The sequence below is a fragment of the Falco punctatus genome (genome assembly GCF_963210335.1).
Source record: "Falco punctatus genome assembly, chromosome: 2".
NCBI lineage: Eukaryota > Metazoa > Chordata > Aves > Falconiformes > Falconidae > Falco > Falco punctatus.
The window spans coordinates 31,097,249-31,115,133 of record NC_137581.1 but is presented as its reverse complement, the minus strand read 5'-3'; the positions used below and the strand labels follow the sequence as shown (position 1 = coordinate 31,115,133).

Sequence of the window (17,885 nt, the reverse complement as noted above, 5' to 3'; positions counted from 1 at the left end):
GAACAAATGGAGTTAACTTGTAATATGAATGACTGGTAGGAAACTTACTATTTTTACTTTTCTGTTTCACATCTGTCATTTAATTAGCAGAGAGTATACCAGATTGTTCACATTACCAATCCCCTTCAGATCACAAATAATGACAAAATTTGTTAGTACAAACTATTCAATAAACCACCTCTGGAAAAAAAAAAAAAAAAAAGTAGCAGCCATCTAAATCAACTATATGACTCCATCACATTTACTGAGCTCGTTAGAAAAGTTATTAGTATAAGTGAACCCATCAACTTTCCCAACATACAACCACCAGAGCATCAGTAACTCTTTCCTTTTCCTTCCTGCACTGAATTCAGTAGTGGTCTTGTAAAAACCAGCAGATATCCTAGTCTTGCTGAAAATAAAAGCAAAGCATGATGTAATATTGCATGACACTTGCTGAACACAAACTGGATGTGGGGATACGTGTGTCTTCCGTGACAAACCTAGGAATTGTGTCCCCCTGTCTAGGAACTGGGAATCCAAAATAGCAAAAATGGTTCTGTCTTGTCCCAGTCTTGCTATAACAGGATGTTCACATGTTCAGCATAGGATAGGTACAAGCCATTAAGCCGTACAACCATGACTTCACACAGCCAATTCTGCCCACTTGCATTCCTCACAACAGCAGCAATCCTTCTCTCCGTGCACTGGGTCAATCCCCTGTAGCTGGTTCTTATGCAACAGCTTGCTGTTAAAGGAGAATTAATTACTTTCTGCAGCAAGCAGAGCTGGAGCCAGCAGCAAGACAAATCTAAATTGGCAGTATGATGCATGATGTATAAACTCTTCACGGGTTACAGTAGAAAGAGGTCTCTCATTCCACACCAGTTTCATTCTATGTTAACTACGTAAACATTGCAGCCAGGGATTAATAATAGAAAGCAATTTAGCAGAATAGCTTTACATTTCCCTTTGAAGGGAGGAGGGCAACAATGCAGTCCTGAGTTTGGCACATGCTGTGCCTGGGGACAGTTGAACCAATTCATCATCTGATGACAGCGTTAAAGTGTTGCATGTTTTGAAATAATACTAGGTATACAGAGTAAAACACTGAATCATAGAAGGAAGAGGAGGGTAACGTATGTTTAGTCATCTAGCCAAACCCTTTTATGGTATTTCAGCCATATAAACTCTAGTACTTTGTCCAGGCTAGTTTTACTATTTCACAATACACCTAAATGTATCTTTAACTGCTCTTTAATTACTTCACCTGACACAGGGCAACTAAAGGTACTTCTGCTTTGAAGATGTTCAAAACTGTTGAAAAGCTTGTAAGAGGAGAAACTCCAGAGTAAACTTCTAATGAAAACTTCTGCTGTTAGGAGAATAAAATCATCGGGTCTTCCCTGATACGCTCGGCTTCTACCACTACAACACATTGAAAGTACAATTCCTCTTTGCCTCAACTGTTCATGCCTTCCATTACTGATACCGCGGTTACAACTGCCTTAAAACTGGCAGCTGATAATCTCATCTACTGATGTAACGTTACCTTCTCTTTCAGTTCACAAAAGTCACTGACTTCTGTCCTCCTCTCTGCAGTTCCTACACAAATTCATCTCATTAAATACGCGGCCTCCACACAGCACAGACTACTGCAACTTTAACTCAGTTTTGTTTCAGTCCCTTCTTTCCACTTTCATCCTATACCTGGAACCGTTTATCAATCCATTGTATTACACTTCTAGCCTCTCCTCCTTTAAAACTTCATCCTACATTTCACGGCCAGGCAAAAGCAAAAAACGAAGTATTTTTAAAAAACATTGTTACCAACTACGTATTTTGGCTTTTCTAACAGGTAATCTTCTGTTTGGCTATGTTAGTTTTATTCTTGTAAAGCAGAAGAAATCTTGAACAGAAAGATGAGGATTTCTCAAGTAAGATGCTCAGTTATAACAACAGCTACTAAGTTTCAAACACATATGCAGATTTCTTGAATAATAAACCCCACCCCATCATTATTTCCACAATCAGTATAGCACTAAGAAGTTGAAAAAAGCAAACTTTAAGGTATTTGTCTGTTTACAAAAAAACCACTTGCAGTACTACTGGTAACAGGTAGAGTGCTAGTGAAATTTTCCAGACCCAAGGGCATACCAGATGACAGGATATAGGGAGAGGAATAACAATAGGTAGTTTGTTGTATGTCAGTATGATTCATTGTAAACAACATGGGAAAAGTGGATTTTTTTTTTTTTTTAATATAAACACAAGCCTAAATAGGAAGGGACTTTACAGGGAAATTCTCCCACTGCCTGTAAAGGGGGGTACCAGAATGACTGTACCAGACAAAATAACCAGGTGGAGAACTCCGGAAATGAACAGGCAACGCAAAATCCAAAGGTGGAGAACTAAACGGCAATGATAAATTTGCATGCCATGCTGAACTGTGCCAGATGACAAGGCAGGAAGCAGGTTAAGAGTCCTGACTCACAGGTGCAAGCCAAAAGGCCAGCAAGAAAACACTAGTAGTTGCAATTTTTTATAGCTTAAAGAGGGGAAAACAAACATCTGAGAAGCCAGAACAGGAAATTGCGGTAATCATGCCTCATCAGTCAAATGCAGTTATGTTTATATTAAACAGTTTAATTTCTCAGAAAACAACTGTTTGTCTGAAGAGAAGTCCTCCTTACCTGAGCTTCATACTTGACAGCGGCGGAAAGAAGAGCAATGGCATTCTCTTCACAAATGCCTTGTTTGATCGTTTGCTGGCAAAGCTTTTTCAACCTGTTTTCTCTATACAGTGTTGCCAAATCCAGCAGTCCTGTGAAAATTCACACAGCTTTAAGTATCCTGGCACAAAACATAACAATTTCTTTTCAAATTGATCAATTACCATATTGTTTTAGGCTGAATTAATCAAAGACCTGTTCTATTTTTTGCCTCTCTAGATGATGTGTACATTTTTAAAGGTCCTCAAAAGACATATCAATAAGGGACCCTTTTATTACCATGCAGGTGTTCTGTCATCTTGTTCACTGTATAGGATCTCATTCTAGGTGTCAGTTAGTGACTAACATCCTCTTAAATTCATGCGGGGAACAGCTCCCTTTTCATTCATGATCAAATCACCATAGCAACTCAAACAGAAAAGTTTTAGGATGGCATTACTGCCTTTTTAAGGAAAAAAAGTCCTTAATATGAGAAACAGGGAGTTCTTTTTGAACACTTTTCATCTTTGATCTTACTGCATCGCCACAACTCATTCTGCTTGGGCATGTTTCCTGCTACTGCATTCCTTCTTCCTGACACTGCTAAACTCAAGATTTAAGTGCTAATAAAATGAAAATTAACAAGCCGTGCTTTCCTCATTCTGTTACAATACACAAATCGAACTTTTCAGAAACAGTAACCTGGAGTTATTTCCATTTATAGCAAATACCTATTGCATCTTCAGGAGGCAGCCTAATGTTGTCTGTATACAGGTATTCCAGGAAGGCTCGGTAAACAGGATAAGAAAATTCACTCATTTCTATAATTTCATCATCGTTATTCAATATGGAACGAAAACGTTCACACCTACAAAACAAGAACAAAGACTGTATACTGTAAAGAGTTAAGCTTGAAAGATGAGCTGCACCAAGAATTTGATAAAAGAATAATAATCAGTCAGTCATAACAGGCCGAATACAAACCCATAAACTCTAGTTACCTGATTTCTTGGTTTGAACACGTTCATTTCCTTAAGCCTTATAAGGCTTTTAAGCCTTATATATATATATATATATATAAAAATTCAGATTTTACCTTTATTTCTGTTACTAATGTTTTATGTTAGGCTCCATTTCTCCTTACAGTATCTTTAAGGATGGTCCATGTGTTTTTGATGTAATTTTCTTAAATATATTCTACTTTAACTATGAATTCTATTACCCGGCTCCCAACAGATAAAGTTCACAGTTAATCTAGACAATTCTCACATTTCAACATGCTTTCCCCCAACATGATCTAGTGAGGAAAGAAGTTATTATTATTTTAGGTAGCATTTATTCCAGTGCCAGAGTCCATACACAATTTAGCATTAGATTTAATCATTATACTCAAGGATTAAAATATTTAAAGCGAAGACACTCTCACCCAGATCTTTTATCACCTTTTTCTTGTAAGTCTGAATACTTTTGTGACAGACAAGAAAAAAGCACTGCCTTTGATAGCTGTACTCTGCAACTTACAGTTCACATTAACTTACAAGTCATTGTAACTTACTGCTCCCTAAAAAAAGAAATACTGTAATATTTGAATTTTTTTCAAATTTTTTGCTGATGTAAATGAACATCATCATCTCTGATAACTTTTCCTACAACAGCCACAATGTAATTGGACTCTTTTATATTGCACTACTTACTTTCTAACTCTCTCACCACGTCAGAATTCACTTTTCTTTTACTAAAACTTTTATGTAAAAGGTAGGTTGCTTTCCTTTTAATGTCTCTGGGACAAGTCTATGCCATAAAGACAGCATAACTTAAATACAAGTGAAAAACAAATAATTGTTTTATTAAACTTCTTCACATTTGATTTTACTGTTAAAGATTTTTTCTTAGTATTTTATTTTGTTATTAAAATAAATGAATTTCAAGTCAAATGAATAAAGAATTTAAAAGTTATTATCTAGCTTCCACGACATCTTTTACCACATTCTGGATTTGGAAGAGGGAGACTAAACCCATTGCTTTGTTTCCCAGAGCCTCATGTTAAGTAGTGGTGACTGTGCTATCCATCCAGCTGTGGAACAGACCTTGGGAACAATCTGTTGCGCCAGTGCCACCACACAAAAGCAAAAAGTCAGAGAGAAGGTGGTAAACATTGCTCCCTTAAAAGTAAGTAAATAACTAAAAATCAGCTGGTACTCATCCTTCAGTTTGCAAAGTACCTTGGAGTGACTTATCCTTTGGAGTGCCTCTCTCCCTTCTATCTCTGAGCAGAGACAGAGCAGACACCTAAATCTGGCTGGCTAAATGCAGAGCAGACAAATCCCATGGACATACTCTTAAATATCTGCTTCTGCAGGCAGTATGTTGCTGGGGCAGCCTCTTACTGAGCTGGGTGTTGCCCTGCCATTTCACCACCATCACAAGCAAACACTACCAACAATATGATCTAGTTGAACAGTAGGCATAGAACAAGATGGAAAAAAAGTCTTCGTAAATAGTAAAGTAATGACTCGGTAACGAAAAGGAACTTTTACCAGCACTGCATTGATGACAACGCTTTGGAACAGGCTGAATGCTGCAAAATACCATTTTAAAAACATTATCCGCTGATAGTTGCATCATGAGACTATAAGGCTTAAAGGAAATATTAATTTTACAGATTGTGCCTGATGCTTTATTATCCCTGCATATTATTTTGATAATGCCATACATTTAAATCCATTTCAGAATTAGACACATTTGCTTCCCAGAATGCCATATAACCTGAGAAAAGTAGAGCAAGAAGAAAGAAATAAGGAAAAGGTACAAATAGTTTGATTATCAGGAAAAAGAACTTCAGAAACATTTTGGGGATACACAAGATTTGAAGTGGTATCTCATGAAGGACATGTGGTGTTCCAAACAAAGAGGGTAGACTATAAGCTAGAGTGTAATATACAAGCAATGAAACCAGAGAAGAAAATAGTAATACAGGTAACTAGAGTAGTAAGAAAAGAGCAGAAAAGACAAAAAAAAGGGAGGCAAGAATTAAAAAGGAATGTTAATTTTATGCGGTAATATACAAGAAATCACCAATGGAACTCAGGAACAAAAGTAGGAAGACAAAAGTGATGATGAGCAGGATGAGATAGCCAAGTATTCTGTGAAAGAAAATAGCAAAAGTTATTCTAACAATGACAAGCGTGGAACAGAAGCAGTTAGCAAGTCAGAAGAGATCTAAAGCAGTGTCTCTAGAATATCCTAGTAGAAACTGTGCCAGCAGTAACAAACTAATCTCTGCATGTTAATAACAATGCGATTACTCTGTAGAACTGCATATGTCAAATCTCACTGTAAAGTGTTAACCTGCAAAAAGCTGTAAAGTCAAAATGAGAAGCCAGCTTAAAATTCAAAGTCATTGTTAAGAAGGTTTAAACCAAGTAGGCGACAAAAAAGGAAAAACAAATACAATCTGAAGAGCATCTGTAGAAATTGCTGAAACAACTGAAGGGTCCTGTGAAAGGGAAGAAAGGCAAAAATGAACACAAACCCTTCAAATCATCCTAGTGGAGGAACCCAAACATGTAAAGGAGGAAAAACTGATCCAACTGGGAAGGCAGCAGAAAGAAATGAGCCTTTTCCTCAGCAGGAAAAGGTTTTTAAAAATCAGGGTCAAGACTGTTCAGGTGGCATGAAGGAAGATACATGTCAGATGGAGCAAAGTCATGAAAAGGCTGGTAGTAGCCAGCATGTTTGCTAAGTCCAAGCAGCAAGGAAATGAAGAAAAGAGTAACAATGAAGAACAGCAGGTAGCAGGTAAACCCCTTGGCTGAGGGAGAAGGAAGTTTGTAAGAATAAGTCAAACATTTTGAGCAGTAATGACTCAGGACAGTAGAGTACACTGTACAGTTTAGTTTATATTTAACTCTACAGTTTGTTTCTTACCTAATTTTGAGAAGAACTTTATGAACATGAATATATTTTCCATCCACTAGAACCTTCAGGTCTGCAGTTTCAGGGTTGTCAAATTCCTTCTTTAATGACTGGGCTACTGTTAGATGGTCATCAGGCTCTAGAAAAGGGGAATTAATAGTAATACAGGTATCTCTCATGATAACATCCTGGGTATCTGTCAGCAATTAACACTCTTAATAAATACAACATCTCTTTAAGACTAGTAAAAAAACAACTCAGCAGACAATGTGTTCAGTATGAAACCCCAGAAAAGCTAATAAATGGCAGCTTTCTTCAGTCCTTACTAGTTTCCTACTCCAAACAAATACCGCTACTAAAAAAAAAGTAAGTCCCATTCCTCTGACCTATATAAGGCCAGGAAAAAAATGAACAGTCTCTGAAGTTTAATGCTGCACCTGATAGCAAATGCCATCAGTCATTACTGGGTAAATTAATCTAAATGCAAAGTGTTAATTATAAGATACCCAAAAAGTCAATAAAAAAAAAATCACAGTAAGATTTTCTAAAATACTCCCATGAGAAGACAGTATCTTACAGCATAAATAAAGCTATTACATAACCAACATATTGGTTGCAGTGAAACTGCCCAGTACAATATCCCTAAATGTAAATACCAACAGTTACATGTCTATTCAAAAAGCGTTTTCCATAGTGCTTCTAACACCATAAGTCTATGTGAATGTCCGCATATTCATGTTTGTCATATGTATGTATATCCTACGGTGCACTTGACACTTGCCGTTATAAAGTTACTAGACAGCCTTGAAAAGTCATCCATCGTCTGCATAAAAGTTTTTAAATCCTGAACTGTTCCCAAATCTCCCATCATATTTCGTAACCTCAGATAACTACCTTCTTTAATATTACTAAAAAATTAAACCGCCCAAACCTCATTCTGAACCGAGAAAACATTTTGTCTTCTGACCATATAAATACACATTAGTGGTTTATACAAATTTTGTGGGTCAGTAATAAGACGTTCTCTACAGCAAATTACATAAATGCTAGGTCCTGTAGCCTACCAAGCTAGAAATAGGAGTAGTAGTCTGCTGGAAATGGGAAGACCTTCAACACAAGCTCTACAAAAAAACTCAACAAACACAGTTTGATATTGTTACACTTCGTTTAGCATGGTATTTTTCATTTCATTTAGATCATGTCAATTACATTCAGGTATACACAATTAGGGCAATAATCATCAAAGTATCTTGATGTTGAAAGGAGTTGGGGGGTGGAAAAACCCAATGTAATGATAAAAAATCCTTCTGAAACAATGACACTGTAAAAGACTCTGTCTGTTCTTATTTTGTACAGTGCGGTTTATTTACTCAGACCTCTGCTATCCAAGTAAGTTATAATTTTAGCCACCAATGCAAAGCTGAAGCTCTTCTTCAAAGTTAACTGGCAATTCAGATGTCCACCAATACACGTTTCCAGATGACTTCCACAGCCAGCAGAGTTAAACTGGATATAGTGGGGTTCAGTTATGAAATTCTCAAGAGAGAATGATAGCTGTTTTTATTTGTTACAGCAGTGAAGGAGGGACCAGAGGAAGGAAACGAAGAGGCAGTTTACACTGACAAGGCACAAAGCCAAGAAAAATCCTTAGCACCCGGTACTAAGAATTGTAATAGAAATGTTAGAACTGCCACAAACAGAACGAATGGTAATGCATAGATGGGGAAGTGCCAGTATACAACAGACAGAAGGGCTGTAAGCGTGACAGATGTCCACAGCACCTAGTTCACCAGATGTTAAGATCCCAGGATGCAGCTGCCTGATGATTCTAACCACACGTAGATCAGGAGACAAACATCAGTGAGTCAGTCTTGACGCCTTGCCAAGGTGGGACAGGATGAAGAGACTAGTCACTCTCAGCCCCTAGAGCATGCAAAAAGGCACACCTGAAACCAGCAGAGAGTCAGCTAACTAAAATGAATCCAGAAGACATGATGAGGGCCTGATAGCCAGCATCCTTTGCCCTGTGTCATCACAAGGAACTCTGCTCAGACCACCTGAACACATTTTTCAGTGCCAGGATGCTGGACAAACCACTCGGCACATATCAGAATGTGGGTATGAAAGTGCATCTGAAATTAGTTTTGTTTAAAAATAAAATAACGTTTTCCTCCTGTAAGGATTCACCTTGTGCTTTGGTACAATGTTGCTACAGTGTTGCAACATTATTTCCAAAGGGACCAAGAAGTCAAGGTCAAAAAAACAAAAATAAAAGGAGCTGCTACAGTCAAAAACAAGTCCCAAGATGTGAAGCAGTGCAGGGAGCCTGAGTGCATTATTCACAGTGGCAATGAAGGTGAGGATAAAAGATGGGCTGGGAAATAGTTATAGATGTAGTCTTAACCATGTGGTGTTAAACTGAGTGAATATCTATGAGTATTAATGAGCAATATGCTTATTATAATAAATGGTTTACCTGGAATCTTCAACACAAAAGTGGTAATTACATGAATGAGCATATATAATACCACTCAGGATTCTTAGCTAACCTAGCATTTCTGACCTAAAATAGCATTTGTAGAAGATAAGAAAAGGTGAATTTGCAGAAAGGAGTACTGAAAAACTGTAACACAGTCTGTCTCACTTAAGCAGTTGTCTCCTCTGTGAGGAACTAAATAAGGAATTATGTGGTTTTTGCTTCCCGTCTTCCTCCACTCTCCTTTGAAAAATTCCTTAATACTCTGCACTAAACTGAGAACAAAAGGCAAGAGAAAAAGTAGAAAGGAAATTCTTATAGTACGAAGTACTATTTTAACAGGGCAAGAAGAAATGGAAGCTGAACAACCCCACAACCCTGCTAATGTACATAGGATACATGTAACTGAATTTGTTATTAAGCTACATATACTAATAATGTCCCATTTCCTTCATAAAATACCCAGTTCTTATGGAAGAAAATTCTGAATAATATACTACAGATACTCTTATGTGGAACTGACAACAACACACACATATTTACATGGAATGAACAACCTCATTGCCTGAGATTTTAATGCAGTAGCACAATTTACATCTGATCCAGTAGTAGGCAAGTATTAGGAATATTAAGAATTTCCACAGTTATAAAACATATATCTTACAGTTCTGAACAAGACACCCTAGAAAGCACACGTGCCTCAACCTATGTGGGTCTTCAGACTGTGCCCTAAAACATGAATTCCGGTGAAGCAGTTTCCTGACAACAGGATTCTCCATTTAATTGTCTAGTCTCTCAAAGATGAAATACAAATACTATTAACAGAATTTCCTTACCTTGGTATCCAGAAAACACCAAGGGAGGAAACAAGTGTTCTACAATGGTCAGACAAAAGCATACAGCAACACAAAAGCGATTGCAAAGGCAGTACAGAAGTGGAATAGAAGCATGATGGACTCAGTACAGCTCAAACTACAAATTACAAGTTGCTTCATTCCAGCATTTAGCATAAGCTCCCAGATGATACCTACAAACAACCCCAAGAATCTCACCTTTGATTAGGTCAGCAAAGCCAGTAACTTAATTAGCAACCCATACAGAATTGAATTTGAGGCTGAGGAATGAGCTCTCCATTAGTGCTATATACTTAACACTTTTTAGTCAAGACCAGCAAGACAAACCTTAATGTTAATCAAATATCCGAGATCCAGCAACCTGTCTCTTCAGAAGTGCAGGTCATGATCACTTGTGATGAGACTAAGTGCCTGTGGCCAGTTCTGAACACGGGAATTTGGCTCCCTCATTTCTCAGTTGTCTACTAAAGGGCTTCAAGGAAAGCTGCAGGGTTCCTAAATGTTCTGCATGGCTCCTCAAGTCTCCCAATTTAAACTCAGTTTCTCTACCCATGGCCACTGTACAGCAACATTCAGTGGTTATACAAAAAAAACCACCTCCCCAAACCCAAGGCATTTCCCCACAGAAATGAACTACATCAATAAAACAATTGTTTAGCACTGCCATCAGGCCTTCGCAATTTTTACAATTCCATATTACCAATTACACATATGTAACATATGATTATGCTTCCCAGTGTATATTTTTGCAAGAAATTAAGATTAGACTTCCAATACACGCAACTGGTTTATGTACTAATGATTCTATTTAGAAGATGTCAGAACAAAAAAAAATACTTTTAAGCTCACCTACTGACAGCAGACGCCACATAACGGCAGGAGTAGCAAAGCAAGCAAACACGTCATCAGTGCAGGCAAAGTGAGTGAGGTGGGGAAGGATCACTGACTGCCCACGGCATTGGCCCCACATGTACACCTGGCCGCTCTGGGTCTTGGCAGCTGACGTGTGAGCAGAATGGCAGGCTGCAATCTCTGTAACTCTGAATTTACAAGCAAACAAAGAAAAAAAGGCAAGTCACGCTCAGAAGAAGAAAATACAGTGAAGCTCACTACCTCCTGTCTTCCTCTGTTGCAAAACATTTGTAAGCATGCATTTCCAATTGCAAGAATTTCTTCTGATCATACGTAGCAAAATTAGAAGGGCTATCAATGTTCCTTCAAATGGCATGCGCTCAACGTTTCTCAATGAAAAAGCATCTTGGGAGTGGTAAGACACTGTTGCAGCAGAGCCGTGTATCTGCTGCAGCACATGCTCTAATGAGCCCCTTAGCTCCCTCAAACAGAGTTTCAAGACTCTGAATGTCCTTGGTGGTGCTAAGCAGTGAGGTGAGTGGCTGCATTAAGCTGTAGAGAACAGGAACTTGGAGAAGATGGAAGAGGAAATGAGGAGACATTTAAAAAAAAAAAGGGAATTTGCATTTTGGCTTATAATTGAAAGTTAATGAAAAACTTTTTCCTGCTTGCTTATTGGTAACAGTTATAAACCAACAATTTAAACATACTTTTAATTAAAATAATGTAATTATTCACACAATTACTATTACTGATGTTTAACAGACTTTCATTTTGAAAATAAAAAATCAGAACCAAACAGCACTAAAAGCTGTTTCTAAGTGTATTTTAGCTACGTTAGGCTATCTTGCTAATCCAAAAGTTCATTTAGGATTTCAAAACTTGCACCGTGTACAACATTACACAATCCACTGTTTTACAGCATGAACTACTGCTTGTTTACTTGTTTCCCCAGCTGTCTGGGGAAGACGGCTGGGAAGCAACTTGGTTAAAGCTGTATGTACAAATCTTGCAGGCTGTAGTGAGTGTAATATTCTCACCGACACCAGGAATACATATTCTGGCCAACAAAAGGGAAAGGCACAACAACATTAAAACCTGTATTAAAATGTGGTAACATTTTAACTCAGCCAAAATTCTGGAAAAAAAAAAAAATCAGCTACATTTTAAGCAAAAGCACAAACACACAAAGAAATCAAAACCTTAAAAACAGGTCATGTCTCATCACCGGAGCAAGTTGCCTCTTACAGTACTGTACACAGACATAAGTTTAAGAGGAACATCTCACTTTTCTTATCATTCACAACAGAAGGCCAAAATCAAGACCTTAGTAGTAAGGAACAGACTCAAATTTCTGGCCACATATATACACAGCTTTACATTAGCAACAGAAATAACCACTCACTAACCATCAAGGCCTTACTGGAAAATATTTAACTTCTGAAAAATCTAAGCTTAATTTTCAGGCAACAATACCAAGAACTCTCTTTCTTTCTCTCCTGGGTTATGAGCTGGACTTAACAGCAGAAATAACACAAATTCCAGATGTCCAATTTTACTTTTTCTGTGTGTACTTCTTGTCGAAAGTAGCATACTAAAAGTCAATTTATATTCAGAAACAATAAAGCTTTTATCGTTGACTTCAAACAATGAAACTACACCACTGAAGAGAAACTGCAATTAAGGCCTATAAAGTACAGTGTGAGACGAAGCAGAAAATAGCACATTCAGGCTCAGAACATTCAGTTTCTCTTTCACAAGGGTGGTTATATGGGGCAGATTCAAGCACTTTCACTGAAAATTCCATTCACATTTAGCAGAAGAACTACTACAAAAAATTATAGGCCATTTCTTCCAAAAAACAGATTAAAAATGCCATAATTTTTCTGTAGCTCTTCTGAGAGTATGACAACTAATGTCTGACTGCAAGACTGTAAGCATTACCTGTCCTTATCCACCATAACTGTTGTAGGATAAGACTGGTTACTTTTATTCCCAGTACCTAACTGGCCATATGAATTGGCTCCCCAGGCATATATCTGACCTTCATCTGTTAGCACTAATGTATGTGCATAGCCACAGGCAACCTATAAGGAATAATAAAAAGAACAATCTCATTTTTATGTAACAGTAAGTTAATACATAACAGATAGTTACATGTTATGCTATACATTAATGTTACTGATTCTATATCCGTGTAAAAATTAAAAATAATTACAAATAGAGAAACATTCATTAAAAAGGGAAGCAAAGCAGATGAGGTGACTTTGAGGAAAAAAGGTACCAGTGAGGAACCCTGCCAGATCATCTCAAGAGTACAGCAAAGGAATAGCTAGAAATCGAGGAAGAAAGAAAACTATATGACAAACATGAACAGCATGCAGAAAGAGGCAGACAGTCTTGTATTGACCTTGCTCTATGGGCAACTGCTCCAATGTGAATAGCTTACAGGCCTGTAAAAACAGGTGAGGTCTCCCTGTCTGCTCCTCTACTCCCTGACTGCCAGCCACCCAGAACTGTCCGCTCCCTGTGCCAGCTCCAGTGGACCCTCTGCTGAGATGAGTTACATCATTCGAAGAAAACTCTCCACAGCTGGGCCTGAGGACCACCAGTGCCCACACAAGGTGATCAACAGGAGCAGCCAGTCATGAAAGAGGGAAGAAATGAAACTCTTCATCTTGATGGCAGTACACAACTGTCAGCTCATACCTTCTTGTAGAAACCCACTCGGTCCTGCTGAGCTGCCTCCCCAGGCACCCCACACAAGGTTGCTTGAATATTCACTTTACGACCTAAATATGCAGTACATGCTGCACATACAGATAACACAATGGCAAAATTACCAGCAACACTCTTGCTCTGCATGAATTAATATAACATTATAGCTAGATGGCTATCAATTCACATTGTTCAAAACTAGCACACATCTTCATATAATCTGTAAAGCAGATATACTGTAAGTACATGTAGTCCACTGACATCCATGAAGCATATGATGGGCTTAGATGAGATAAATCCTGAAGTTATTCACTGATTGGAGGTATACAACTTGGTAATAATCAGTATCAAGCAAATGAAGTGGATAGAAATAGGATCCAAGTCAAACCTACCGGTGCACTCACTCTCTAAACAGGACAATAAATACAGGGGAAAAATAATATTCCCTTTATTATGTTACTCTCCAACACCGTTAACAGCAAAGCTACTGTTTGTATGAACTGAATGTAAAACTATCATAAAATGAGTTTATTTTAAAAGATTTATAAAATCCAAAACTTCCCCTAAATCCAAAGTCTATAAATCCAAAGTTCAAATTAGTCCTGTAAATTTTCACCAGGTTACAAACCCTATATTTTCTAGCAGAATGTGTCATATTCCTGACAGTATCCTCTATTTTGGATAAATCAATTAAAAACTGAACTGAAAAGTTCTACAGTTACTTTAAATATTTCTTATCAATATTTCTTATCAGTCAAAACAGGTTATCAGTTTGCTAGTTACACTGTAGCCAGGCTATTTGGTAAAGTGTAATAAACACCCAAGATCAAGACTAACCATAGAATCATACCAACTGTTGACCAAAAGCAGTTGGAGACAATTTCTTCAGACTCCAAATACCACTTAGTCACTGTGGCTGGACTGCAATTCTAAAAGTGATACTCAGTCTGCCAGAAAGACAAAATGCTAAACTGCAGCATTTTCCCAGAAAAGACAACGGGGGTTAAATGAAGAATTGGGTTAACAAAGGCTTTCTTATTAACTAAAATAATAATAAAAAAAAAAAAAAACAAACAAAACCCCTGTTAAGTTTCCCAGGAGAAAAAAAAAAAGACCTAACATTTCTAATGGCCTCATCCTCTTTCAGTAAAATCCTGACCTCATTGAAGCCAATGGCAAAATTCCCACTGAACTCCACAGGGCCACAGTTCCTCCCCTACTGACAAGAGGTCCATTTTAAGATACATGTTTTTATTCCGATTAATGGCCCTTTAAATAAAGACCTGTTTCCTTTAACTTTAGAATATGCCTTAGCATATTTTCATAAAAGGTTTGACGTGGAGCATCACACACATACCCGCTGTACACGAATGCCTTGCAAAGCTGCTATTCGGCATGGTGTTGGCTGATTGCCACTGCTGCCCAGCCCAAGCTGGCCATTGCCATTGTAACCCCAGACATAGACCTGAAAAACAGAAACAAGGAGTTTAACTGCTTGCTACTATCTACTTCTTTTGAAAGCAATGTAACTATTTCAGAGTTACAATGATAATTTTCCTTAATACTTTCCATCCCCACACCTCTAGGATCTGTACTACATAGGTAGATACAAACACATATATACAAACATACCTATATATATACACACACATATATATACACATACATATGTGCATGTTGTTCTGTACTGCAAATTGTGGATGCTGTTTCTGTTTAAACTACCAACTGCATGCTCATCTAAAATTCTAAACTTTCATATTCGTGTTGCTTTTTAAGAGTTAGATTATGTAAGACTACAACATTTTAATAAGAAGAGTATAAAATAAGTGATTCATGTGGCTGTTTCCCAGCACAGAGCAAATTCAGCATGAATACTCTTTTTCAAAGAGCTAATTTCTCATTCAAAAATCCTCTAACAGAAAAGAAAACACACTAAACCAAATATAAACTGGAAGCTATGAACAACAGTTTGATTGAGCAGGCTGTTGATAGCTTTACGCTGAACATAAATTATCAGGCTTCAGTATTTCCCTTTCTTAAGTGACATATGTTCTACTGTAGTCAATAGCTACTTAGGTCTAAACTGAAATGCTTGGAGTAATAGAGCTAGAGAGGATGTAGGCTGCCCAAAATCTTCAGTTTACATGAACTAAACCAAAAACACAACAACCTCTTTGTATCTTTGCAACGATAAAGTACTAGAGGGATTCAAAGGGTACTGCAGCAGAACGAATATATGCAATGTACTTTTATTTTCTGCTTTCTCTTGACAAAGTGTGCATATGAGCACTGAAAATTAAAATAGCATTCAGATTATTCTCACACTCTTGACACTTAATATTCTAGTTTCTGTTTGAATATTCACTTCACTACCTACGTATTTTATGTTTCTATGAATGCTAAAGACAGCAGTAGGATGACTTATTAATCGGCACTTTCATTTTTGCTAGAATATAATACCAGCTCTAAAAATCAGTAAGTTTCTGATACAAATGTAATTATTTTTACATATGAGAACATGAAGCTAGCATGAAATGGAAAGTATACATATATAGATTTGATGTGATTTAATCCCCAAATTTATAAAAATCTCCTGACCTTCACAATGCTATTTTTACTTCAGAATTGTATTTTCAAGTAAACCTGAAATTTGATACTGGAATTCCTTCAACTCAAAGCCAACTTCAATAGCTGATAAATAGAAACAGCTGCTGAATTTTATGAGTAATCTCATAAACCAAAAAGCCCTAAACCAAATTTTAGTGAATAATTTTCCCTGTTTCACTCTACCTCCTTTCTAAAGGAGAAACCATAATCAGCATGGATAGGAAGATGTGCTTAAATATGTCAGAATGATCAGGACTATTCATGACAAGGGGTTTTACAAGCAGTATAAGCAGGTAGATTTGAGGGAGTCTGAAATGGTACACTTCCTTTTTGAGTAGTAGCTCACTACCAACAGATCTGAAATAATCTACATCAAATAAAATTAAGTCAGAAAATACACTTAAAATTTCTTACCTCTCCATTTTCCACCACAGCCATAGAGCACATCTGTCCACAAGCTATATTAACTACTATTTTATTTTGTAGACAGTTGGTAACTCTTCGAGGAATTGGTTGATTAGCTGTTGAACCAGATCCAACTTGCCCTGAGTTATTATAACCCCATGTGTATACCTAGTGTAAGAGAATTGTCATAAAAGAATGCTATATAATATACAGTTCAAAATACATATGCAAGAGAGGAAAAAAGTTATATGCATAAAAAACCATTTTGAGTTCAAGCAGATTTATCCTTTTGAAGATCTAGGAAGAAATGCAGGTTTACAGTTTAATTGTTTCTTTCAAAAATATGCAACTCAATTTTATAGAACTATACCATTCTTTTCTGTTCCTCCAATTAAAGGTATGAGGCAACATGACAGCTACGTTTATGCTGGAAGAGTCCATTGCTAGTTTTCTAGAACCCGAAGTAGAATAGCTAACTGGACACAAATGGCACTTTGAAGTAAATGACAGAAAACTTTTTACTTTGGTGGGCAGAACTCCTTAGATGAATGTGATTTATATTATTGTCAGCTTTAATGCCATTAAAGCATCTACAGTATAGTATAGCATAGGAAGGAACTACCTGCCCTCTGTAAAGAAATTATAATTGATTATTCCAAGCAGATGTGTTACAAAAATCAATGTTCTGCATGCACTTCAAAGCAGCTAGACCCTAACAGGTTTTCCATTTTTATCAATGTTGCATCAGCACTGCAGGGCTAGCAAGAAGCAAGGTCTAATGTTCTAGGTACACAATAGTTTCCTGTTTCTCACACACATGAATTTCATGAAGAGAAGGAGAAAAAAAAAAAAAAAAAAAAAGAGATTAATTCCAGCTATTCTCACCTCTCCATCAGATGTTAACACCATAGAATGATGAGAGCCGCAGGCAACTTCAATGACTTTCTTGTTCACCAGGTTAGTAGAGACTTGACAGGGGATGAAACCATGATTTGTTGTGCCATTGCCCAGCTGACTATAAGCATTATGACCCCACGTATACACTTCTCCTTCTAAAATAAAATTTTCCCAATTGAAAAGTCAAATTCAATAACAATATACATATTTAAGCGTGTATGTGTATATATATATATGCACGCCCTTTGATGCTCAAGTGCATTGACTTGCTAATGCTACCTTTGCATAGCATGGACCACAAATCCCAAAGGATAGTATCACCATAATCTTAGTAAAGGAAATCATGTAGTTAAAAGAAAGGAGATAGTGCAATACAGAAGAGAAAAGGATGAAATGACAGTCAAATGTCCCCATTTCAATTTGTTACTGACAATCAATCACAATTTCTTGTCTACATGTTGGCACTGTTTC

At 37.1% G+C, this 17,885-nt stretch overlaps 1 protein-coding gene across 19 annotated transcripts in view; it reads right to left on the bottom strand.

Moving 5' to 3' along the window:
• The window catches only part of LOC308058753 (RCC1 and BTB domain-containing protein 2), a 46,252-nt gene that overhangs the window by 3,831 nt on the left and 24,536 nt on the right, over nucleotides 1-17,885 (bottom strand). For 18 of the 19 annotated variants that reach the window (XM_080375060.1, XM_080375063.1, XM_080375055.1 and 15 more), the window contains 8 exons: nucleotides 17,403-17,569; nucleotides 16,527-16,685; nucleotides 14,863-14,970; nucleotides 12,732-12,874; nucleotides 10,785-10,975; nucleotides 6,618-6,744; nucleotides 3,422-3,558; nucleotides 2,673-2,803 (listed from right to left, as the gene is read on the bottom strand). In XM_080375060.1, the coding sequence (XP_080231186.1) occupies nucleotides 2,673-2,803; nucleotides 3,422-3,558; nucleotides 6,618-6,744; nucleotides 10,785-10,975; nucleotides 12,732-12,874; nucleotides 14,863-14,970; nucleotides 16,527-16,685; nucleotides 17,403-17,569 (1,163 nt within the window). Of the gene's footprint in view, nucleotides 1-2; nucleotides 728-2,672; nucleotides 2,804-3,421; nucleotides 3,559-6,617; nucleotides 6,745-10,784; nucleotides 10,976-12,731; nucleotides 12,875-14,862; nucleotides 14,971-16,526; nucleotides 16,686-17,402; nucleotides 17,570-17,885 lie in introns of those variants that run through there. The other variant, XM_080375065.1, reaches the window with a different exon arrangement.